Genomic DNA, 25,511 nt, shown 5'->3' with positions numbered 1-25,511 from the left:
TATCAGCCCGAAATTCTCTTTTGCTTGGGCGCAAAGCGGTTTGAAATATTTGGGAATTGTGTCAGGCCCCACAATGGAGTCAATTATTAATATGAATAGAATAAATGTAATAAATACATTAATAAACGACCTAACTCATCATCGTGGTTGGAAAGAATAAGTTCCATTAAAAGTCATTCACTTCCAAAGATACTTAATTATTTCCGTAACATTTCCCGATCATTCCCTAAATATCTGTTCAAGAAAATTCCAAGTATTCTGATTCCATTTGTGTGGAACAACAATCCTTCGAGAGTCTCTAGAGAATAGATGGTGGGGAGGGGTAGGACATTCTTATATACCACCAGGCGGTGATCTTGGAGGCCGGCAGTCAGATACCCCCAAGATGCCTGGATGCGGATGGAGGCGGACTATGCCGCGCATGAGCAACTAAAAGACCTGCTTATATTCACCAACCTAAATCTAATAAAGGGAAACCTCGAACTCCTGGATACCACTAGGTAGAGATGATCAGTGCCTGGCTTAGATTCTGTAAAAAAACATTAGGGGGGTAGAAAACATCTAATACTGGAACCATCACATATAAGATTGTCCCTGCCGAACAAATGCGTAACTAACCGAAGCCTAAACAGCTGGGAAAGACAAGGGGTCTCCTCATTCCCTGACATCTGGCAGAAGGGGGTCCATGTTTAAGTTTCATATCCCCTCATCAGAACTTCTGGCTTATGCAGAATTGATTTTTTGCCTAAGGACCATCAGAAGTTTTATTTGTATAAATAGTGAAGAGTCAAAGCTTTAGATTTTTAACATTGAAAGTTAAATTTAAAGGCAGAATCTCGATAGCCTAGTAAAGGGGAAACTCTGTTATATGAGCAAATGGGAGCAGGACCTGGGGAGGTCCTTTGCCCTAGTTAGGACGGCCAATAAAAATTATATTTTGTACCAACTACAGTGAGATCTTATCTAAGATACAAACCAGATGGTATTAACTCTCCCCCCCCCCCCCCGCGCTTCTCTCACATGGTCACTGATCATTCTGACTTCTGCTGGAGACGCTGCGGACACAGTTTACTTCATGTACTTTGCCTGTGTCCCAAGTTAAGTAGTTACTGGTTGGGTGTTGCCAAAATCATAGAGTTGGTAGTCAAAGATTTCTTTGTACTGTCTCCAGAACGGGAACTTTTAAACATTATGTCAAGAGCCTTAACAGAAAAAAAGAAGGAATATGGATGGATGATCCACAAAATTCTGACGGTGGCTCGAGTGGTACTCTGGGAGGGTGGAGCTTCCACAACCATACATGATGTCATGTACATAACTCCACATGGAGAATGGAACCAATGTCTCTGGGAACAAGATATTATAAAGGCTAAACATTTAGATACTTATGGAATCCTGGCTATGAAAATATTACTATTTATATTTACCTTGTGACAAAAGAAAACCTTTAATTCTCATATTTCCTTTTCTTTACCTCTTCGTCCTCTACCTCTCTCTCAAAGCATTGAACACACGAGGCAGAATATATAAAACGCTACAAATGGAAGTAATTTACCATAGAAATATTTATTGGTATACTCTAAAAACACCTAAAAGGCACTCCCAAAATGTGCCATCCTATCTCTGTAAAAATAAGACAGAGTAATCCTCCTCACTAATGCCTAAATGTCTGGCATACACATGGACAAAGTGCAGATAGTTTTCTCCTCCTTACACACATGGACTTGGGTGATATTTATTTATAATATTCACATTTCCATTCAGCTAGTATGTTTATCTTCCATTGTTGTATTATTGACCTGTACTATCTGCACTTTGTCCATGTGTATGCCAGACATTTAGGCATTAGTGAGGAGGATTACTCTGTCTTATTTTTACAGAGATAGGATGGCACATTTTGGGAGTGCCTTTTAGGTGTTTTTAGAGTATACCAATAAATATTTCTATGTTTTATCTTTATTAGTGATTGGTTTTTGGTACATGACACTGACCTAGTAGTTTGTTCAGCATGTTGTGCAATTTCAGTGTTTCTTCCACTTATATTATATACTAGTGGAGAGGCTATCAGCTTTACACACAAATGGAAGTAATTGTTATTATTTTCTTATTTGAATTCTGTGTTTTTGTATCTTGTAAATAAATAAATAAGATTTTTAAATCCCCACCGCCCCCACCAGCAGGGGGGGAGGGTAGGAGGGCAAGTTTGGTATCATGGAATAGATTTTTGAAAAATATTTACACATATTTTAGTTTTTTTGGATTTGATACTGGGAAACTCCCGCTTTCTATCGCTGATGGAATGTTTAGACGTGATGTCACCGTCTCCTATCCTCATGGTGAGCGGCCAAAATGGCTTCTCTCCTGTATTTCTCTCTCCACACTTGCTGTATGTGACTGGCAGAGAAGGTGGGATCTCCTGCTAGTTTTCTCTCTAGGGCCTATTGCCCATGAGCGGGTCTAATGCGTCCAACTTGCTGGAACATCCACCACGAACACTCAGCAACCGCCAGGGAAGTGACATCCCGAGTTCAGTTCAGTTGCTGAGTGTTGAGAGCTGATGTTCCAGCAAGCACATGATGCAGTTGGACACATCAGGCTTGTTCGTGTGCAATTGACCTAAAAACAGATCGCACCAAGGATGAAAGCTGAAACTCTGGAGTAAACAGCAGCTTCTGGTTTGTGGTCCTCGTTTCAGAAGATTATATTACAGCAGAAGGTTGGTGAGGATTGTTATTAGGTGTTGATAGAGTTTTCATAGATAGACCCGTGTACAGCAGCTCATGTATTCTGTCGCTATGTTATTGCATCTCCATAGATGGATTCAGTAGGAGAAATCCACCAGAGACGTTTCCCAGTCGCCTGTATCCCCAGGACGACCCAGAGGAGGTTGAGATTAAAGAAGAGGCAGGTGAAGAGACGGATCCATGGACTGATCACCAGTGTAAGTAGGAGACTTCTTTGTCATCTAGATACTTCTCCCCATCACCTGCAAATCATCTATCCCATCACTGTGTCTCCTACAGTTGGAATCATTGATGGAAATCCACCAGAGAGATGTCCCAGTCTTCTGTATCCCCAGGACGTTCCAGAGGAGACGCCCAATGTCCCAGAGAGTCATCAGGTAGATGGAGCTGAACCCGGGACCTCATCTATACAGGGGGTGGGGCGGCTGTCCTGTGCTCATAGATTGTGGGGGCTCTTGTGTCATCTGTTCCTCCTGTCTCCTGTAATGTACTGACAAATCAGGGAGAAGATGGGACTTATATTATATCGGAGGCTGAAGAAGAGAGGATGAGGGGCGATCACCCGTATAAGAGGGAAGTGGTGGAGGACATTCCTGGAGGTGACACCACAGGTAGGTGATAATGGAGGGAGAAGAGAGGATGAGGGGCGATCACCCGTGTAAGAGGGAAGTGGTGGAGGACATTCCTGGAGGTGACACCACAGGTAGGTGATAATGGAGGGAGAAGAGAGGATGAGGGGCGATCACCCGTGTAAGAGGGAAGTGGTGGAGGACATTCCCAGAGGTGACACCACAGGTAGGTGATAATGGAGGGAGAAGAGAGGATGAGGAGCGATCACCCGTGTAAGAGGGAAGTGGTGGAGGACATTCCTGGAGGTGACACCACAGGTAGGTGATAATGGAGGGAGAAGAGAGGATGAGGGGCGATCACCCGTGTAAGAGGGAAGTGGTGGAGGACATTCCCAGAGGTGACACCACAGGTAGGTGATAATGGAGGGAGAAGAGAGGATGAGGAGCGATCACCCGTGTAAGAGGGAAGTGGTGGAGGACATTCCCGGAGGTGACACCACAGGTAGGGGATAATGGAGGGAGAAGAGAGGATGAGGGGCGATCACCCGTGTAAGAGGGAGGTGGTGGAGGACATTCATGGAGGTGACACCACAGGTAGGTAATAATGGAGGGAGAAGAGAGGATGAGGGGCAATCACCCGTGTAAGAGGGAAGTGGTGGAGGACATTCCTGGAGGTGACACCACAGGTAGGTGATAATGGAGGGAGAAGAGAGGATGAGGGGCGATCACCCGTGTAAGAGGGAAGTGGTGGAGGACATTCCTGGAGGTGACACCACAGGTAGGTGATAATGGAGGGAGAAGAGAGGATGAGGGGCGATCAACCGTGTAAGAGGGAAGTGGTGGAGGACATTCCTGGAGGTGACACCACAGGTAGGTGATAATGGAGGGAGAAGAGAGGATGAGGAGCGATCACCCGTGTAAGAGGGAAGTGGTGGAGGACATTCCTGGAGGTGACACCACAGGTAGGTGATAATGGAGGGAGAAGAGAGGATGAGGGGCGATCAACCGTGTAAGAGGGAAGTGGTGGAGGACATTCCTGGAGGTGACACCACAGGTAGGTGATAATAGAGGGAGAAGAGAGGATGAGGGGCGATCACCAGTGTAAGAGGGAAGTGGTGGAGGACATTCCTGGAGGTGACACCACAGGTAGGTGATAATGGAGGGAGAAGAGAGGATGAGGGGTGATCACCCGTGTAACAGGGAAGTGGTGGAGGACATTCCTGGAGGTGACACCACAGGTAGGTGATAATGGAAGGAGAAGAGAGGATGAGGGGCGAGCACCTGTGTAAGAGGGAAGTGGTGGAGGACATTCCTCGAGGTGACACCACAGGTAGGTGATAATGGAAGGAGAAGAGAGGATGAGGGGCGAGCACCTGTGTAAGAGGGAAGTGGTGGAGGACATTCCTCGAGGTGACACCACAGGTAGGTGATAATGGAGGGAGAAGAGAGGATGAGGGGCGATCACCTGTGTAAGAGGGAAGTGGTGGAGGACATTCCTGGAGGTGACACCACAGGTAGGTGATAATGGAGGGAGAAGAGAGGATGAGGGGCGATCACCCTTGTAAGAGGGAAGTGGTGGAGGACATTCCCGGAGGTGACACCACAGGTAGGTGATAATGGAGGGAGAAGAGAGGATGAGGGACGATCACCCGTGTAAGAGGGAAGTGGTGGAGGACATTCCTGGAGGTGACACCACAGGTAGGGGATAATGGAGGGAGAAGAGAGGATGAGGGGCGATCACCCGTGTAAGAGGGAAGTGGTGGAGGACATTCCAAGAGGTGACACCACAGGTAGGGGATAATGGAGGGAGAAGAGAGGATGAGGGGCGATCACCCGTGTAAGAGGGAAGTGGTGGAGGACATTCCTGGAGGTGACACCACAGGTAGGGGATAATGGAGGGAGAAGAGAGGATGAGGGGCGATCACCCGTGTAAGAGGGAAGTGGTGGAGGACATTCCTGGAGGTGACACCACAGGTAGGGGATAATGGAGGGAGAAGAGAGGATGAGGGACGATCACCCGTGTAAGAGGGAAGTGGTGGAGGACATTCCTGGAGGTGACACCACAGGTAGGGGATAATGGAGGGAGAAGAGAGGATGAGGGGCGATCACCCGTGTAAGAGGGAAGTGGTGGAGGACATTCCTGGAGGTGACACCACAGGTAGGTGATAATGGAGGGAGAAGAGAGGATGAGGGGCGATCACCCGTGTAAGAGGGAAGTGGTGGAGGACATTCCTGGAGGTGACACCACAGGTAGGTGATAATGGAGGGAGAAGAGAGGATGAGGGGCGATCACCCGTGTAAGAGGGAAGTGGTGGAGGACATTCCTGGAGGTGACACCACAGGTAGGGGATAATGGGGGGAGAAGAGAGGATGAGGGGCGATCACCCGTGTAAGAGGGAAGTGGTGGAGGACATTCCTGGAGGTGACACCACAGGTAGGTGATAATGGAGTGAGAAGGGAGGATGAGGGGCGATCACCCGTGTAAGAGGGAAGTGGTGGAGGACATTCCTGGAGGTGACACCACAGGTAGGTGATAATGGAGTGAGAAGGGAGGATGAGGGGCGATCACCCGTGTAAGAGGGAAGTGGTGGAGGACATTCCTGGAGGTGACACCACAGGTAGGTGATATTGGAGGGAGAAGAGAGGATGAGGGGCGATCACCCGTGTAAGAGGGAAGTGGTGGAGGACATTCGCGGAGGTGACACCACAGGTAGGTGATAATGGAGGGAGAAGAGAGGATGAGGGGCGATCACCCGTGTAAGAGGGAAGTGGTGGAGGACATTCCCGGAGGTGACACCACAGGTAGGTGATAATGGAGGGAGAAGAGAGGATGAGGGGCGATCACCTGTGTAAGAGGGAAGTGGTGGAGGACATTCCTGGAGGTGACACCACAGGTAGGGGATAATGGAGGGAGAAGAGAGGATGAGGGGCGATCACCCGTGTAACAGGGAAGTGGTGGAGGACATTCCTGGAGGTGACACCACAGGTAGGTGATAATGGAGGGAGAAGGAGGTTCAGGGGTTGGTTCCTCCTTAGTGATGTTACAGAAACACCTCAGCAGTGGGAGGCCTCTGCTTCTCGCTCTTGGTCTTGCAGTGTCCAATCTTTAGGATTTGTGCCATCAATGGTTCCTACTAGGGTGACAAGTCCTGGAGCGGATGTTTCCTGTGCTGAACGGTCTTCAGGGGAGGCCCAGGCCGGGCTCTAGCTGGTTTATGATCCAAAGCTTCGCGTTATTACTTGTACTTCTGCCTTCTGCTGACTGTTTTCTGTCTACATAGAAGTGGATTTCCTACGTTACTTCGCGTTAGTAAGAGGAGATGTTCATCTACTTTGTGATAAGTCAATCCTGAAATCCTTAATTTTATGTTAACAGAATATTCCCATCAGAATTCCGGGGGAAACATCATGTTATCGTCAGGAGAAGATGAAGATGTCACTGAGGACTCCACAGGAGAAGACCTCAGTAATGATCCTCCAGGAGATCCTTCATCTAATCCTCCTCATCCTGAGGAACCTTCTCCTGACCCGTCACACGTGGTCACCACAAGCACCGGACAAGAAGGGAGTAAGAAGTTCCAATGTGATGAATGTGGAAAACTCTTTACACAAAGATCACATCTTAATACCCACAGAAGAACCCACACGGGAGAGAAGCCCTATTCCTGTTCACAATGTGGGAAATGTTACGCGGATCGTTCAGCTTTTGCTAGACATAAGAGAAGTCACACGGGCGAGAAGCCACACACGTGTTTAGAATGTGGGAAACGATTTGTAGATAAATCCGACCTTGGTAGACACATGAAGATTCACACAGGAGAGAAGCCGTATCCGTGCCCAGAATGTGAGAAATGTTTCAGAAAAAAATCACATCTTGCTGTACATCAGAGAACTCACACGGGAGAGAAGCCATATCCATGCTCAGAATGTGGGAAATGTTTTGCTACTCCATCACAAGTTGCTAGACATCTGATCAGTCACACAGGAGAGAAGCCGTATCCGTGCGCAGAATGTGGGAAATGTTTCACTGATAAATCTGACCTCGTTAAACACCAGAGAGGTCACAGAGGAACAAAGCCATTTCCATGTTCAGAATGTGCGAAAGGTTTTACAAGAAGAACAGATCTCGTGAAACATCAGAGAAGCCACACAGGGGAGAAGCCATTTCCATGCCTAGAATGTGGCAAGTATTTTGCAACTCAGTCAAATGTTATGAGACATCAGAGAATTCACACAGGAGAGAAGCCCTATCCATGTCCAGAATGTGGGAAGAGTTTTACAGATAAATCAGATCTTATTAAACATCAAAAAATTCACACAAGAAAGAAAACCTATCAATGTGCCGTGTATCAAAATAGTTTCATTTTATTTTGCTAAAGATAAGCCGGAGAACTCACACGGGGAAGCCCTTTAGGAGCTCGCACTTTTGAGTCTCATTTGCGGAGCTGGGAATTACATACAGATGGTTAAAATAACATCAGAGTGATAAACATTCCAATCAAACGGTAATGGGTGCAGCGGTGCCGGAGCGGGCGAGGATCCTCCATAGACAGAACCCAGAAGATAAGCGGCACCAAACATCAACAATGGTGGAAAATGTGCGGAGCCTTCCTCAAGCCAACAATCCGTGTACACAGCAGGGCAGTCATGTGACTGTGTAAGCCCCGCCCACCACATTCATATACATAGTATCAATGTGATATATATTTCATTATACAAAGTGTCCATAGTTATACATTTATAATACAAAGTATAGAGCAATAAATCGAATAATCCCGACATCGATAGAGTGTAACGTGTGCCATCTGAGGCTGGAGAAATTTCCTCCGTGTGTTCACAATCCTCATATTGTCCTGATAAGTTGTGTGTAACACCATCTAGATGGAGCGCAAGCCTGGAGAACTGGACTGCGCATGCGTCAGACTGCCGGAAGTGCCCGGACGCTGCAACAGTCAGACCGCAGCATGTAGCCGCTAGATCGTAACCTTAAAAACTAAGTACACATAAAAAGGGACCATGACGCGTCCTGGGGGCGTCCACTCTACTGTGTATAATACAAAATATAACACAAAACGTCCCGTTATATCAGGCGCCAACACTTCTGTGTATCCGAGTGTGTACGGGCCTGGGGGTCCGCAATACATGAGCTCCCACCACTACACTATGATGTAAGGTAGACGCCCCCAGAAAACCGCGGGCAGAATTGTGTGTGACCGGAGTTCATAATATCAGAAATAACTAAGTATCTGTGTGTGTGGGCACCAATCACCTCCCAATCATTTACATCATGGGGAACAACCGGATAAACGGATCCCTAATACTCTGTCATCTCCGGTAGGGGATTCTCAAATTCTGGAGCTCCTATTGCTGCCGGATAATCTCGAGCAATGTTTGGGGACAGTCTTGGCGATCACTCTGATCCTTGTATGTAGAGATACCTGGAATAGCTTTCATGTCCTGGACCTCTGTTGTCTTTGAGGTCCAATCTCCATCAGTTCTGGGACATGATAGCCTCAGGGTGACGGCGGTTTTTACATTTTCTGGCCTTGTCCATATTAGATGTCAGTCTAGATGGGTCACTTGTCATCCTTGTACCCTCCACATGTGGCTATAGGGTAGAGATTGATGGCGGCTCGAGGGCGGTTACTGTCTGTCGGTTTAGTGTAAATATCCGTGTCAAATCTGTCACCACGTGGTCACAAGAACATCAAGAAATTGTGAACACGTCTGGGAAAAGACTCCTATATGCTGCCAGTGTTACACACAACTTATCAGGACAATATGAGATCGGAGGATTGTGAAGACACGGAGGAAAGTTCTCCAGCCACAGATGGCACACGTTACAATCTATCGATGTCGGGATTATTCGATTTATTGCTCTATACTTTGTATTATAAATGTATAACTATGGACACTTTGCACTTTATATATTTGTATTGAAACAATGAAATATATATCACATTGATACTATGTATATGAATGTGGTGGGCGGGGTTTACACAGTCACATGACTGCCCTGATTGTTGGCTTGAGGAAGGCTCAATGTGAGCCGAAACGTTGCTGTTGCTGCACATGGAATAAAAGAGACCACATTTTTTCACCATCATTGATGTCTGGTGCTGCTTATCTTCAGGATATTGGCTTACACAAAGTGACAATCAGGTGGTTTATTTATGGGAGGAATAGACTTAGATTTGCCAAATCCACAAATTTAATTTTCCTGTGGTCACTAGTGAGAGGGATCCGTGGAGGAGATTGTCGTGGATGGAAGGAGGAATAGAAGATCCTCGTTTACTACCAAAGTCGTGAGGCTGAACTGTCCCCATGACGTCTTCTTATTACTGGAGTCATATAATACCCGCCCTGCAGGAGGCGCCAGGGGGACATCGAGGACAGGAAGGACTTGTGTCAAGATCTGATCTTCACCCATACAAGATAGAAAGTTGAAGATGATGAGATTCAAGAAAACCAAAGACAGACTGAATGTTTTATAATTAAATAAAAAACTCAGGATTGGATTATTGTTTTGTCTTTTTTTTGTTATGAAAATCTTAATAATTATTAAGTAACATAACAAACTGTAAAGCAAAAACCATAAAGGAGAGGCACGTGACCTCACAGAAACGGAAAGGAACCAACAATGTGGATGCACTGGCAGATTGTTAATGGATCAAGCAGTCAGGTGCTTGATACAAGGACCTGAAGCTCGAACACCTGTACTCTGTAGGCGCATCCTCTGTAGGCACATCCTCTGTAGGCCTGTCCTCTGTAGGCACATCCTCTGTAGGCGCATCCTCTGTAGGCATGTCCTCTGTAGGCGCATCCTCTGTAGGCGCATCCTCTGTAGGCCTGTCCTCTGTAGGCGCATCCTCTGTAGGCATATCCTCTGTAGGCCTGTCCTCTGTAGGCATATCCTCTGTAGGCCTGTCCTCTGTAGGCGTGTCCTCTGTAGGCGTATCCTCTGTAGGCATATCCTCTGTAGGCCTGTCCTCTGTAGGCATATCCTCTGTAGGCCTGTCCCCTGTAGGCGCATCCTCTGTAGGCCTGTCCTCTGTAGGCGCATCCTCTGTAGGCCTGTCCTCTGTAGGCCTGTCCTCTGTAGGCACATCCTCTGTAGGCCTGTCCTCTGTAAGCGCATCCTCTGTAGGCCTGTCCTCTGTAGGCCTATCCTCTGAAGGCCTGTCCTCTGTAAGCGCATCCTCTGTAGGCCTGTCCTCCTGTAAGCGCATCCTTTGTAGGCCTGTCCTCTGTAGGCCTGTCCTCTGTAGGCCTATCCTCTGAAGGCTTGTCCTCTGTAGGTCTGTCCTCTGTAAGCGCATCCTCTGTAGGCCTGTCCTCTGTAGGCGCATCCTCTGTAGGCCTGTCCTCTGTATCCTGTCCTCTGTAGGTCTGTCCTCTGTAGGCATATCCTCTTTAGGTCTGACCTTTGTAGGTGTGTCCTCTGTAGGTGTGTCCTCTGTAGGGGTGTCCTCTGTAGGCGCATCCTCTGTAGGCCTGTCCTCTGTAGGCGCATCCTCTGTAGGTCTGACCTCTGTAGGCCTGTCTTCTGTAGGTGCATCCTCTGTAGGCCTGTCTTCTGTAGGTGCATCCTCTGTAGGCCTGTCCTCTGTAGGCACATCCTCTGTAGGCCTGTCTTCTGTAGGCACATCCTCTGTAGGCCTGTCCTCTGTAGGCGCATCCTCTGTAGGCATGTCCTCTGTGGGAGCATCCTCTGTAGGCATGTCCTCTGTAGATGCATCCTCAGTAGGTCTGTCCTCTGTAGGCGCGTCCTCTGTAGGCGCGTCCTCTGTAGGCCTGTCCTCTGTGGGCCCCTTCTCTATAGGCCTGTCCTCTGTAGGCGCATCCTCTGTAGGCCTGTCCTCTGTAGGGCTGTCCTCTGTAGGTGCATCCTCTGTAGGTCTGTCCTCTGCAGGCATGTCCTCTGTAGGCCTGTCCTCTGTAGGCACATCCTCTGTAGGCGCGTCCTCTGTAGGCACGTCCTCTGTAGGCCTGTCCTCTGTAGGCACATCCTCTGTAGGCGCGTCCTCTGTAGGCACGTCCTCTGTAGGCCTGTCCTCTGTAGGCACATCCTCTGTAGGCGCGTCCTCTGTAGGCACGTCCTCTGTAGGCGCATCCTCTGTAGGCCGGTCCTCTGTGGCCTCAGGTCGCACACGTTACACTCTATCGATGTCGGGATTATTCGCTTTATTGCTCTATACTTTGTATTATAAATGTATAACTATGGACACTTTGCACTTTATATATTTGTATTGAAAAAATGAAATATATATCACATTGATACTATGTATATGAATGTGGTGGGCGGGGTTTACACAGTCACATGACTGCCCTGATTGTTGGCTTGAGGAAGGTTCAATGTGAGCCGAAACGTCGCTGTTGCTGCACATGGAATAAAAGAGACCACATTTTTTCACCATCATTGGTGTCTGGTGCTGCTTATCTTCAGGATATTGGCTTACACAAAGTGACAATCAGGTGGTTTATTTACGGGAGGAATATCCACAAATTTAATTTTCCTGTGGTTGCTAGTGAGAGGGATCCGTGGAGGAGATTGTCGTGGATGGAAGGAGGAATAGAAGATCCTCGTTTACTACCAAAGTCGTGAGGCTGAACTGTCCCCATGACGGCTTCATATAACCGGAGTCATATAATACCCGTCCTGCAGGAGGCGCCAGGGGGACATCGAGCACAGGAAGGACTTGTGTCAAGATCTGATCTTCACTCATACAAGATAGAAAGTTGAAGATGATGAGATTCAAGAAAACCAAAGACAGACTGAATGTTTTATAATTAAATAAAAAACTCAGGATTGGATTATTGTTTTGTCTTTTTTTTGTTATGAAAATCTTAATAATTATTAAGTAACATAACAAACTGTAAAGCAAAAACCATAAAGGAGAGGCACGTGACCTCACAGAAACGGAAAGGAACCAACAATGTGGATGCACCGGCAGATTGTTAATGGATCAAGCAGTCAGGTGCTTGATACAAGGACCTGAAGCTCGAACACCTGTACTCTGTAGGCGCATCCTCTGTAGGCACATCCTCTGTAGGCACATCCTCTGTAGGCCTGTACTCTGTAGACACATCCTCTGTAGGTCTGTCCTCTGTAGGCGCATCCTCTGTAGGCCTGTCCTCTGTAGGCCTGTCTTCTGTAGGTGCATCCTCTGTAGGCCTGTTCTTTGTAGGCGCATCCTCTGTAGGCCTGTCCTCTGTAGGCGCATCCTCTGTAGGCCTGTCCTCTGTATCCTGTCCTCTGTAGGCATGTCCTCTGTAGGCGCGTCCTCTGTAGGCACATCCTCTGTAGGCCTGTCTTCTGTAGGCACATCCTCTGTAGGCCTGTCCTCTGTAGGCGCATCCTCTGTAGGCATGTCCTCTGTGGGAGCATCCTCTGTAGGCATGTCCTCTGTAGATGCATCCTCAGTAGGTCTGTCCTCTGCAGGCATGTCCTCTGTAGGCGCGTCCTCTGTAGGCCTGTCCTCTGTGGGCCCCTTCTCTATAGGCCTGTCCTCTGTAGGCGCATCCTCTGTAGGCCTGTCCTCTGTAGGGCTGTCCTCTGTAGGTGCATCCTCTGTAGGTCTGTCCTCTGCAGGCATGTCCTCTGTAGGCCTGTCCTCTGTAGGCACATCCTCTGTAGGCGCGTCCTCTGTAGGCACGTCCTCTGTAGGCCTGTCCTCTGTAGGCACATCCTCTGTAGGCGCGTCCTCTGTAGGCACGTCCTCTGTAGGCCTGTCCTCTGTAGGCACATCCTCTGTAGGCGCGTCCTCTGTAGGCGCATCCTCTGTAGGCCGGTCCTCTGTGGCCTCAGGTCGCACACGTTACACTCTATCGATGTCGGGATTATTCGCTTTATTGCTCTATACTTTGTATTATAAATGTATAACTATGGACACTTTGCACTTTATATATTTGTATTGAAAAAATGAAATATATATCACATTGATACTATGTATATGAATGTGGTGGGCGGGGTTTACACAGTCACATGACTGCCCTGATTGTTGGCTTGAGGAAGGTTCAATGTGAGCCGAAACGTCGCTGTTGCTGCACATGGAATAAAAGAGACCACATTTTTTCACCATCATTGGTGAAAAACAGGAAAATTGCTGCTTATCTTCAGGATATTGGCTTACACAAAGTGACAATCAGGTGGTTTATTTACGGGAGGAATATCCACAAATTTAATTTTCCTGTGGTTGCTAGTGAGAGGGATCCGTGGAGGAGATTGTCGTGGATGGAAGGAGGAATAGAAGATCCTCGTTTACTACCAAAGTCGTGAGGCTGAACTGTCCCCATGACGGCTTCATATAACCGGAGTCATATAATACCCGTCCTGCAGGAGGCGCCAGGGGGACATCGAGCACAGGAAGGACTTGTGTCAAGATCTGATCTTCACTCATACAAGATAGAAAGTTGAAGATGATGAGATTCAAGAAAACCAAAGACAGACTGAATGTTTTATAATTAAATAAAAAACTCAGGATTGGATTATTGTTTTGTCTTTTTTTTGTTATGAAAATCTTAATAATTATTAAGTAACATAACAAACTGTAAAGCAAAAACCATAAAGGAGAGGCACGTGACCTCACAGAAACGGAAAGGAACCAACAATGTGGATGCACCGGCAGATTGTTAATGGATCAAGCAGTCAGGTGCTTGATACAAGGACCTGAAGCTCGAACACCTGTACTCTGTAGGCGCATCCTCTGTAGGCACATCCTCTGTAGGCACATCCTCTGTAGGCCTGTACTCTGTAGACACATCCTCTGTAGGTCTGTCCTCTGTAGGCGCATCCTCTGTAGGCCTGTCCTCTGTAGGCCTGTCTTCTGTAGGTGCATCCTCTGTAGGCCTGTTCTTTGTAGGCGCATCCTCTGTAGGCCTGTCCTCTGTAGGCGCATCCTCTGTAGGCCTGTCCTCTGTATCCTGTCCTCTGTAGGCATGTCCTCTGTAGGCGCGTCCTCTGTAGGCACGTCCTCTGTAGGCCTGTCCTCTGTGGGTCCCTCCTCTATAGGCCTGTCCTCTGTAGGCCTGTCCTCTGTAGGCCTGTCCTCTGTAGGCGCGTCCTCTGTAGGCGCGTCCTCTGTAGGCACATCCTCTGTAGGCGCGTCCTCTGTAGGCACGTCCTCTGTACGCCTGTCCTCTGTGGGCCCCTCCTCTATAGGCCTGTCCTCTGTAGGCGCATCCTCTGTAGGTGCGTCCTCTGTAGGCATGTCCTCTGTAGGGCTGTCCTCTGTAAATGTATCCTCTGTAGGCGCTTCATCTGTAGGCCTGTCCTCTGTAGGTGCATCCTCTGTAGGCGCGTCCTCTGTAGGCCTGTCCTCTGTAGGGCTGTCCTCTGTAGGTGCATCCTCTGTAGGCACATCCTCTGTAGGCCTGTCTTCTGTAGGCATGTCCTCTGTAGGCGTATCCTCTGTAGGCCTGTCCTCTGTAGGCGTATCCTCTGTAGGCCTGTCCTCTGTAGGCGTATCCTCTGTAGGCGTGTCCTCTGTGGGCCCCTTCTCTATAGGCCTGTCCTCTGTAGGCGCGTCCTCTGTAGGCCTGTCCTCTGTAGGCCTGTCCTCTGTAGGCATGTCCTCTGTAGGCATGTCCTCTGTAGGCCTGTCCTCTGTAGGTCAGTCCTCTGTAGGCATGTCCTCTGTAGGCATGTCTGTGATTGGCTGGGCTGGACTGCAGTAATTGTATAGGAATTTCACAGCACTCCTTGTAGTATTTGACGGTGGCAAGCTAAGGTTCCAACCCCAGATATACATGAAAGTAGAGAAGACGGCACTCCTAACAATCCACTTTCATACATGATTTTTTTTTGGTCTAAATGACCTTCAGATGCTGTGGATAATATATACAGTGCGAATAACAAATGCACAAAAAGTAGGAAATGTGGAAAAAAAAAATGACCATTTCAAATGGCACAAATACAATCCATAAGTTCTCATGAAGAAAGGTTCACAGTAGACTTCACAGAGAGTCCAGCGGAAACTTCGTGCATGGTCCCGAACACGGCAGAAAGGGAGGGGAAGCTGTAAAATACTGAATGTATGGGTCTGACAGTACAACTGGTTTAGGTATATACGAGCCAATGGTATCTTGTATAAAGGGGACCTGTCTTTGATCCTATATATAGTCGTGTACAATCCTATGGGTCTCCTACATAGCGATGCAAAACGGTGCTGATCCAGCATAGAGCTTGCAGACCATAGTAAAGTCACTCACCGGATTGCTGCGAATAGCGATCATAGAAATGTGCGGTGGAATGTCCATGTGATAAGATAAAGGATGGAGCTGGAATCACACGTGTGGTAATAATAATAATCTTTATTTATTTAGCGCCATCAAATTCCGCTTAACAAATCATTAGATACCTCTTGCCAGTGTCAGGCTCCAGGGGTAGTGGACCCACTGGACCACCATGGACGATGACGTAAGTCGAATACCTGGGACCGGATACTAAGTGGCACCCGGTTTCCACCAGAGTTTGCCGCAGAGCGGGATGGATTTGCTGCGCCTGGAACCAGGCAGGGTGTGATACACATAGAAGAATCACATCCAGTTTAAGGTCATTGACTCGCCCAAGCCAGATAACTACTACGATATATGGTGAGGTATCTGATTGTGTCATCCTGGAGAGTTTTATAGGGCCCAAGTATAGAGCCTGACCATATCCAGAAGTCTAGGCCCCACTCCAATTTGGGCAGAAGCTCCCCACTTTTTGGCATCCACAGATCAGCTGTTTTGCAGTTTTAGCCCTCAAGATTAACAAGAGTGTTGGTGTTGTCCCGAGGAATTCCTGGCCCTATACCCAAGATATTTCTGATCTATTATGTTCTTCAATTCCTCTCTGGTATTTAGCAACTTGTTCAACACTGTTTGGGAGCCCATTTCTTTATAGGACCTCTCCAGCATCTGGATCTCATTAAGCCTTCTCATGCTTCACGAGCACTCTGTTTGATCAGTTCCCCTCGGATCATACCTTTTAAGGTTTCCCACTACCCGGAGGGAAGGCCGATCATCAGAGCTGGAGATCCATTGCCTGTCATCCGCCATACAGTCCGCATCTTAAAGGAGGTTATCATTTAAATGCCATCCCCAAGGAGTTGAGTAGTGGCTGGGTATATTCAGAGTGAAGGAGATTGGGGCGTGGTCAGACCATCGCGCCAGAGCAAAAATGGCCACAGACTGCCAGGACAGAGCATATCAATGCTTGGGTCCACGGTAAAGTGGCACCCCTAGTATAATTACACGGACCAGCAGCAATAATAGTGAGCACACGGCATAAGTCAAAGAGGTGAGTGGACACTCACTGGAGCACAAAACATACTCAAGAACAAACTGTTGCCCTATGAGCACTTCTTTCCCTTTTCTTATTTCATTATACAATTTATACTTCTATATAAGGAAATAACGCCTTCTGCCCATGGTCTTAACCCGGGGACTTATAAACCATCACCAGGAGCAGGAAGGATCCAACCGCTTTCCCCAATTAGTCCATCCCAAGGAATTACTCAGGAATTGCTTACCCTCACCCTACGCTTGTCTCTATTGTACATAGTATTTTGCCCCTAAGGCAATTGAATATAAAATGTAACTTGCAATGTTCTTTTATCTGGATCCATGAATCCCTACAATACGCTAGGGAGGTGACTCTGACAGTACCGACCGGTATCTACGAGAGTTGGTGGCAGTCTACTGTGCGGCGCTGTCCAGTTGTGAGCTCGTGTTGTGCCCTACCGGAGGAGCACTCCACGAATAAAAATCTTGTAGTCTTTATCTTACCCCAGCACAGTAACACGACGTTTCGACTCACCAAGAATCTTTATCAAGCACTGAAACATCGTGCTAATACGCTTGGATAAGATAAAGACTACAAGATATTAATTCCGCGGTTGCTGTGGCTTCCTCCGTTGAATGTATGGATATTGGGTTTGTGCACCCGGACCATCAGCTGCGAGCACCGACTCTGGGCCACACAGACTTTTTATGGTTCAGTAAAAGGTTAATCGAAAGACTGAATGACAAGTAGTGGTAACAATAATAGTAACAATACGAACAGTAATGCAAGTACCAGGTGACCTACATGGCGGTCAAAATATTCAGGACGCAGCCCCATAGTGCGGACAAGAAAAGAGCTTATATCGCTAATGTAAGTATTCAAGGTACTTTTAACAATATATATTAAAAACACAAACTAAGAGGTAGAGGGATAGGAGAGGATAGGGAGGGTGGGTGAGGGGGAAGGGGGGGGGCCTGGCTCAGCGGAGTCGTGGTGAAGGCAAGTCTAGTTCAAGGGGGAAAGAGAGAGAACCCCTTTAGGGGTTGCCAGAGAGCCAGTTATTGAGCGAGTCTGAGTTTCTCCACTGGATCTATTTAGACCAGGTGGAGTAATAAGCCTCCATCCGGTTGCCGTCTGATGCCCGGAGTTCTTCCATACGACTGATACTTAATTTAAGCAAACAAATATTTACTTCGTCACATGTCAGCCTTTTGTCCAAAAGTTTAAAGTACATCCCAGATAGGAGGATGAATAAATTTGATGTATTCATAGATCCATAAACCTCAAAAAATATTTTATGTTGCTCCCCTATGAAATCTCACAGAAATCTACTAAATACATTCATAGTGGTCTGAAAGAAAAATCCCAGTGTACCCCGAATTTGTCAAATAATGATTGTATAACAAGCGGTAAACAGTGTAAATCTAACTCTACCCTTTCTAATAAAGAGAATAATGCATTACACGACCTTCAGAAAGACCGCTCAATAGTGGTAACACCAGCGGATAAGGGGGGGGGGGTTATTATTATGGATAGAAATTACTATTTGGATGAGATGTACCGGATATTATCTGATGAAACCACATACTGTAAAAGATAATCCCACTGAAAAATTTAAAACAGAATTGAGGTTGATCTTAATGGGAGCAAAAGAGTTAAGTATTATTGATAATAAAGAGTATGAATTTCTTAATTAAATTTCCAACTATATATTTTTTTCCTAAGTTACACAAGAACAAAAAGACTCCCCCAGGACGGCCGATAGTCGCGGGCATTGACTCTCAGCCCTACGTGTGCAGCGCCCCTCAGGTGCCCCACTAACAATCATTGAGGATATGGATGTAGACGAGGGCACTCTCCTTCGTACCGGTGACCTCACCTCATTATACACTTGTACCGCACCCGAAAGGTTTAGCTGCTGTCAGAGACTTTCTAGAGAAAGATCCGTGCGTTTTAGAAGAACAAAAAAACTTTAGAATTGATTTGATAAATTTTGGTTTGGAGAGGAATTATTTTGGTTTGAAGGAAAGTTCTTCTTACAGATATCAGGGGCGGCTATGGGGATACATTTGCCCCCTGTTATGTGAATTTGTAGATGGCCACCGGGAGGAGAAGTAGATTATTAATAATAACCCGTTTAAAGGTCATTTAAAATTGTACAAGAGGAACAAAGATGACGTCATAGTTTTATGGCCCTCGAGAATTACTAGAGGAGTTTATTAGGTTTATTAATTTAAATGATTTTTACCTCCAATTAGGTTTATCAAATATACAATTTTTAGACTTAGTATAAATTGTATTCTTATCTTTATTTAGCTCTAAGACCTTTTTCAAAGATACCGATAAGATACACGCCGCGGCTGAGGAACATTCCTAAGGGACAACTAAAAAGAATAAAAAGAAATTGTACCAGGAAGGAAGACTACGAGGCGCCGGCCGCAATACTAAAAGAAATGATAAAATGGAAGATTTAAATAAAGCCCAAATCGAATTGGAGCAGGAAACCCCCTGCCAACGACAAATGGGGGGAAGAGTAAAATAATGGAGGAGAATGAGAGTAGTTGTCCCATTCATTACTGATTGTACGAAGGATTCATATGTTATTAAAAAATGTATTTAACAAAAGTGGCATATCCTAAAACATGACCCAGTCACAGGACGCCTTTTAACGGAACCTGAGATTGTCCATCGAAAATCAAAAAATGTGAAGGATTTTATAGTACAGAGCAGAATAAATCAGGACGATCAGCACAGAGAGGGTGTTATAGGTGCGCACATTGCAAGGTATGTAGGAGCACGGGAGAATCACTTACAGGAGGCATCCACAATTTTACTTTGTCGGATAATTTACAAGTGTATAATATAAAGCATTTTGCCACTTGTGACTCCAGAAGAGTCATATATATGATCATTTGCCCTTGCGCCTTGAAATACATCGGGAGAACTAGAAGAAAACTAAAAGTTAGGATTGGAGAACATTTTAGAAATATTAAAAATGCTCTGTCTGCTCACTATGCTAAATTTCACCAGAAAAACCCAAAGGGTACAAAGTTCTGTAGTTTAGAAAAGTGTCCCCACACTGGAGAGGAGAAGAAAATGAGCCAAAGAGAATCCTTCTGGATTTTTCAAATAAAAACTTTGATCCCAATGGAACTCAATGCGGATTTCGAAATTAAATGTTTCCTTTAACCTCCCCGGTATCTGGATATAACACTATGGAAGTAGCTCACGTAGCACTTTATGTCTTCTACACATAAACACTACAAGTAATGGGTATATATTATGTTTTACATTTTTATATGTCATTTATTATACATAGAACCTTCCTTATAATTTTAGAATATATAAAAATATTTTGTCACCGGTGATATCAACTTTAAGAAAACGCCATAAAAATTAATGTTGGAGAAGAATTTGTTTTTTAAATATCAATTAGATATTATAGTTTTTTCTGGTCACTATATTCACTACTTTGTACGTCTCACTAAAGGATGAATATATTGAAAATGCATGACAATATCAGTAAACCTGGGATAGATCAATTTCTATAAATAGTTAACAATGCACGCACGTCGGTAAGCCCCGGAAGAAGCCGTGGAGGCGAAACTCGGAGTCGGGCAAGGAGGACCGAACGTGCTTTTTAATAATTAATTTTTGCTATCTACATCTATACACCTATCAGAGATGACCATAAGGGTCTTTGGATACACGAGGCTTTATCCGTCCTCGTCCGCATTGTAAAGGTGAGTTTGGAATTATTTGAGTCTGGTTTCCAGCACTGGAATGGAGTAACACAGGAAAGACGCACTGTCCTTTCTGAAGATTAGCTCTAGACTGCTTTATTCTCCTGGCACTGAAACTCTTATATGGAAAGTCATAACACACTCTGCAAGGGGCGTGCAAGTACACAAGCGGGCGATACTATTGGGTGGTGTGACCCTGGAAATGCAACACTATTGGATGTAAGCACACAAAGGAATGTAGAACCATTGGCTGTCTTCACATAAACAAAATGCCCCGGTGCTCCCCTGGATACCTTCCTCTAGGTGGTGCTAGCGAGCGCTAAGTCTTTGTGTGCTTTGCTTATGGATGAACCCCACCCAAACTTTAGTTTTCACTACACAAAGTTATGTGAAATTAATTCTGAGTCTTTCACTAGTCTAGTGACAGGGGTAGTAATGCCCGGAGAAACCACTGGTGGTTTATGAGCGCTAGCATGGCCATTTTGGATATGTGTGCGTGTCCGTGGGCTACTTGACTTACTGTCGGGTGCAGGGCTCCGGGCAGGCACACCCTCTCTCCCAGCATCCAGGTCCCATCGGCATCTGGGCTCCAGCTTTCCTCCACACTTCCTTCACTTCTGATGACTCTCGAGCCACCAGGGACTGGGACACCTGTGGATCAAACATTTTAGCTCAGAACTCAGCGCTGAGACTTCACGACAGTCTCCGGGCTCCATCTGTGCAGCTGCCTTCACCATCCCGTCAGCCACATACTTGCCCTTGGCTTGTGGAGTTACCACATTGTGTGTGCTTTTACTTTTACTATCCCGACCTCTTGTGGAAGTGAGAGAGCATCCATGAGCTCTGTAGTCAGCGTACCATGCTCAAAGGGGGTCCCTGCGGAGGTGAGGAAATCTCTAGCCTTCCATATGGGTTCATAGTCGTGTTTAGACCCCAGGACTACACATTGAGTATAGATGTTTGCCCTTTTACCTTCCACCAGCTGTAGCGCTTCCCTGAGTGCCGTCACTTCACCTCCTGCGCTGACCTGTGTGGAGGGAGTGGTTCTGCTTGTACTACCTCATGTGCGCCACTGACCACTGTATATCCAGTGTAGAACCATCTGTCTTCTCCTGCAGACCTGGAGCCATCTATGAGAAAAAAACTCAACATCTGGGTTAATCACCCTTCTCTCCCCCCTCTCTGAATCCTGGAAGACTGGCGACAGAATGAAGGATTCAGAGCTGTGCACCTTATCAGTGTGACGCTCTCGGAGTTCACACTGGAGTCTGAGCTGTCTGGCCTTTGCTCAGATGCTTGGGCTGTACTTGGGTGAGGACACTGTGCAAGGTATGTGGGGTTCACACTGTAACTGAGTGATCTAGGATCTAGGATCAACTCACTGGCCTTGCTGAGCAGATTGCTGGCTGCAACTACTGACACATGAGGGGCTCCCCTCACGACTGAGTCTAACCGGGCCTAATAGTGGACCACTGGGGAGGCCACCATGTTTTCTGGGCTAGGACACCTGTAGCCTAGATACTCAGTGCAATATAAAACATAGGTTTTATCAAGTGGGATGTGCCTAGGGCCGGGGCAGACAGGATTTGCCAGCTTAAGACTATGGAATGCATCAATTGCCTCCTCAGGGCTGCCAGCTTTCTTTCTTTTTTTTGCCTCAAATTCTTTCCACATCAAAAACTTTGAAATGTCCCTTATTGCCCATCTCTTTCTCAATGGGCACTCTGTAGGATTCCTGTCACTCTGTCCTGGTCCGTCTGTAGTAACTGGTCTAAGTCTCCAGTAATCAACCCCATCCACTTTCCTTTCCTTTGTGACACTATGTCAGTTGCCTTTTTAGGTCTGCAGTGTCCAGCTACCTTACTTTGATCAATGCTCATATTGTGATCTGTGGAACACCTGTTTTTGTTCGAGGGCTATAGATATCCTCCATAAATACAGCTCCAGACTACCCCACTACCTATCAGTAAGTACAAATTAGAGACCTTCACACAATGTTTCAGAAATCAAGAAGATAACGCTCAACTGTAAAATCTCCATCAGTGTCCCTGAGACTCTACTGTCCCTTACCGCATCACAGGGCTGATCCCAATCCTGGAGGAAAGGTATGTAACCTGGCCAGGGTTTGTCTCTGCAAACTTCCTGATTCCATACGCCACTTAAAGAACAAAAACTCAACACAGTCACAAAAAACTTGCTGAACTGCCTCAACAATCCACAATAGGGCACTGCAGACCTTTTTCTACAACATATATGGTCACTGCCAGGTCTCAAAGGTCATCTCACCTTGCAAGGGTTCTTTGTCATCATTACAATGAACTCAGGTTATAGTGAACAGTTTAAATATATTACACACAGAGGCAAGCTTGCTCTATCCAACCAGTCCACTTCTGAAACAGAAGTGATATATCAAGGTAGACAAAAAAATAGTTTGCTTACCTTTGGTGCACCATTGTCAATTCAGTTCACAAGAGCGGCACAGACTAATATGAAGCTTGCCTAAGTGGTCAGCTGTCCACACCTGAGCCCCACGATTTGGGCGTGAAAACATGAGAGATGACCATAAGGGTCTTTGGATACACGAGGCTTTATCCGTCCTCGTCCGCGTTGTAAAGGTGAGTTTGGAATTATTTGAGTCTGGTTTCCAGCTTTAGAATGGAGTAACACAGGAAAGACGCACTGTCCTTTCTGAAGATTAGCTCTAGACTGCTTTATTCTCTTTGCACTGAAACTCTTATATGGAAAGTCATAACACACTCTGCAAGGGGCGTGCAAGTACACAAGCGGGCGATACTATTGGGTGGTGTGACCCTGGAAATGCACCACCATTGGATGTAAGCACACAAAGGAATGTAGAACCATTGGCTGTCTTCACATAAACAAAATGCCCCGGTGCTCCCCTGGATACCTTCCCCTAGGTGGTGCTAGCGAGCGCTAAGTCTTTGTGTGCTTTGCTTATGGATGAACCCCACCCAAACTTTAGTTTTCACTACACAAAGTTATGTAAAATGAATTCTGAGTCTTTAAACTGTCTGACAGTATGTAAGATGGCGTCCAAGACCAGTGTGATATCCTTAACACATCTATACATCATTAAGCTGTGTTAAGGTGCAGTATTAAAGTTTTCATCTGACAAAAACGTGAAAATAGATTCAAATGACAGAAAGGTTACGGAGAGAGGTGTCATCATCCACCCATGGACCAGATGCAAAAGTCCCATAAAAACTTTGGAGTTTATTTAGCAAAAATGGTAAAAACTGATTTGTAGAAAAATAGAAGACAAATACCAGGATCTGCAGGCAAAGCGATTGGACAGAATATCTCAGTAACGGCTCAGCCTATAGATCTGACGTATTCCCTCGATGAACCGCTGTCACGTGATGCTCGTTACTGCCGGAATCCATTTCTATACTTACTCATATGGTTCTCTGTACTAGACACCAGATAAAATAGACGACGTTTGTCACATTATAAATCCGTAATGACTGATAAATATATGTGACGTCTTGGTGACTGTTCAGACCTCAGGGAATGCCTTATGTTTTCGCATCTTTTATGCCCCTTCTTGGTTTGCCCACCTTTTCATCCGCCACCACTCTGCAGGAAGCGCAGTCTCGGGCATGTACGTCTGGGAAGGGCTTTGGTAGTGAGAAGGTAGATGACATGTGGCGTGCTGCAGTTGTACAGACATCATGGCCTCTCTGTAGCCCCTGGAGAACAGGCTGGGAGATCGCTGCATTGCCAAACAGCACTCCAGGTGCTAAAAGTGGATAAAGTGCCGTTTGGAGTTCAGGTAGTGGTGTCCTTTCCCTGATCCTGTACGTTATAGGTGCTGGAGAAGGTCAATGGACTACTGATATCACCGTCTCTATGGATTTTGGTGACCTCTGCTCGTTTCCCCATCCACGGAGAATATTTTGTCGCTGTGACAAGTTATTAAACATCTCAGGTTTTTTTTCTGATTCAAAAACTTTTATGTGCAATTTGTCTTTCATCTGATAAGTTCACCCAGCGGAATATTAATAATTAGATGTTGAGGGTGGGATGAATCCGCGCGGAGGTTTTGTGTACGGGGAGATACGTTTGGTCTGGTCACTGGTCTCAATGTATCGCAGACTATTTGATGGTTCCCTCGGCCATTGTGGCCGGCATTGGGTCTCGGAGTGAGAGATTGGGAGAATGGGTGGAGAGTTACCTGCGCCCCTTAGTTGTGTCACTCCCCAGCTATTTAAGGGACACCAAACATGTGGGTAAAAGGTGACGTGTGGCTTTCATGTGTGTGACTTCTCTCCCTACAGTGCTTACATCTCTGACATAAAGCAATTTCTGACGATGGCCGTGGAATATTTATTATTGCTACAGAAATGTGGAGCCTCTATGGGCGGTAAGTGCTCCCCATCGTTGGCCAATATTTATATGAGCAGATGGGAGGAACTTTTTTTTTCCAAATTTTATCTTTTCCGCCCCCGTATCAGGTGGTAAGGTCGTTATATCTGCCCCTTATAGGGGGGGGGGGACGAGACAAGGGGCATTAGATTTCATTCAATTCATAAACAGCAACAACATGAATTTTAAAATTTACTTTTTCATTACATGATAAAATTATAATTTTTTTAAACTCTTACCAGTGACCAGACCATAGACATCTCCCCAGACACTAAACCATAGGCTAAAGCGCAGGCTCTATGGACAATATACAGGCTGGGCGCAGGCACTACAGACAATACATGAGCCGGGCGCAGGCTCTGGGGACAATGTACGAGCCGGGCGCAGGCTCTAGGGACAATGTAGGAGCCGGGCGCAGGCTCTAGGGACAATGTACGAGTCGGGCGAAGAGTCTAGGGACAATGTACGAGCCGAGCGCAGGCTCTAGGGACAATGTACGAGTCGGGCGCAGGCTCTAGGGACAATGTACGAGTCGGGCGCAGGCTCTAGGGACAATGTACGAGCCGGGCGCAGGCTCTAGGGACAATGTACGAGCCGGGCGCAGACTCTAGGGACAATGTACGAGCCGGGCACAGGCTCTAGGGACAATGTACGAGCCGGGCGCAGGCTCTAGGGACAATGTATGAGCCGAGCGCAGGCTCTAGGGACAATGTATGAGCCGATCGCAGGCTCTAGGGACAATGTATGAGTCGGGCCCAGGCTCTAGGGACAATGTATGAGTCGGGCGCAGGCTCTAGGGACA

General features: G+C 46.5%; 2 protein-coding genes across 2 annotated transcripts in view; both read left to right on the top strand.

Annotated features, from left to right (window-relative positions):
* Positions 1-25,511, top strand: part of LOC140123034 (uncharacterized) — a 126,740-nt gene that overhangs the window by 32,077 nt on the left and 69,152 nt on the right. The gene's annotated exons all lie outside the window — the stretch shown is intronic.
* On the top strand, positions 394-7,737 carry LOC140120781 (uncharacterized). The gene is made up of 6 exons (XM_072139724.1): positions 394-500; positions 2,251-2,336; positions 2,816-2,941; positions 3,024-3,121; positions 3,247-3,355; positions 6,690-7,737. Exons 1-6 carry the CDS (start codon positions 394-396, stop codon positions 7,688-7,690), a joined length of 1,527 nt encoding a protein of 508 aa, XP_071995825.1. The 3' UTR covers positions 7,691-7,737.

The sequence above is a fragment of the Engystomops pustulosus genome, chromosome 3 (assembly GCF_040894005.1).
Source record: "Engystomops pustulosus chromosome 3, aEngPut4.maternal, whole genome shotgun sequence".
Taxonomy (NCBI): Eukaryota; Metazoa; Chordata; class Amphibia; order Anura; family Leptodactylidae; genus Engystomops; species Engystomops pustulosus.
The sequence above is the reverse complement of the archived record's forward strand: the minus strand, read 5'-3'. Positions and strand labels throughout refer to the sequence as shown.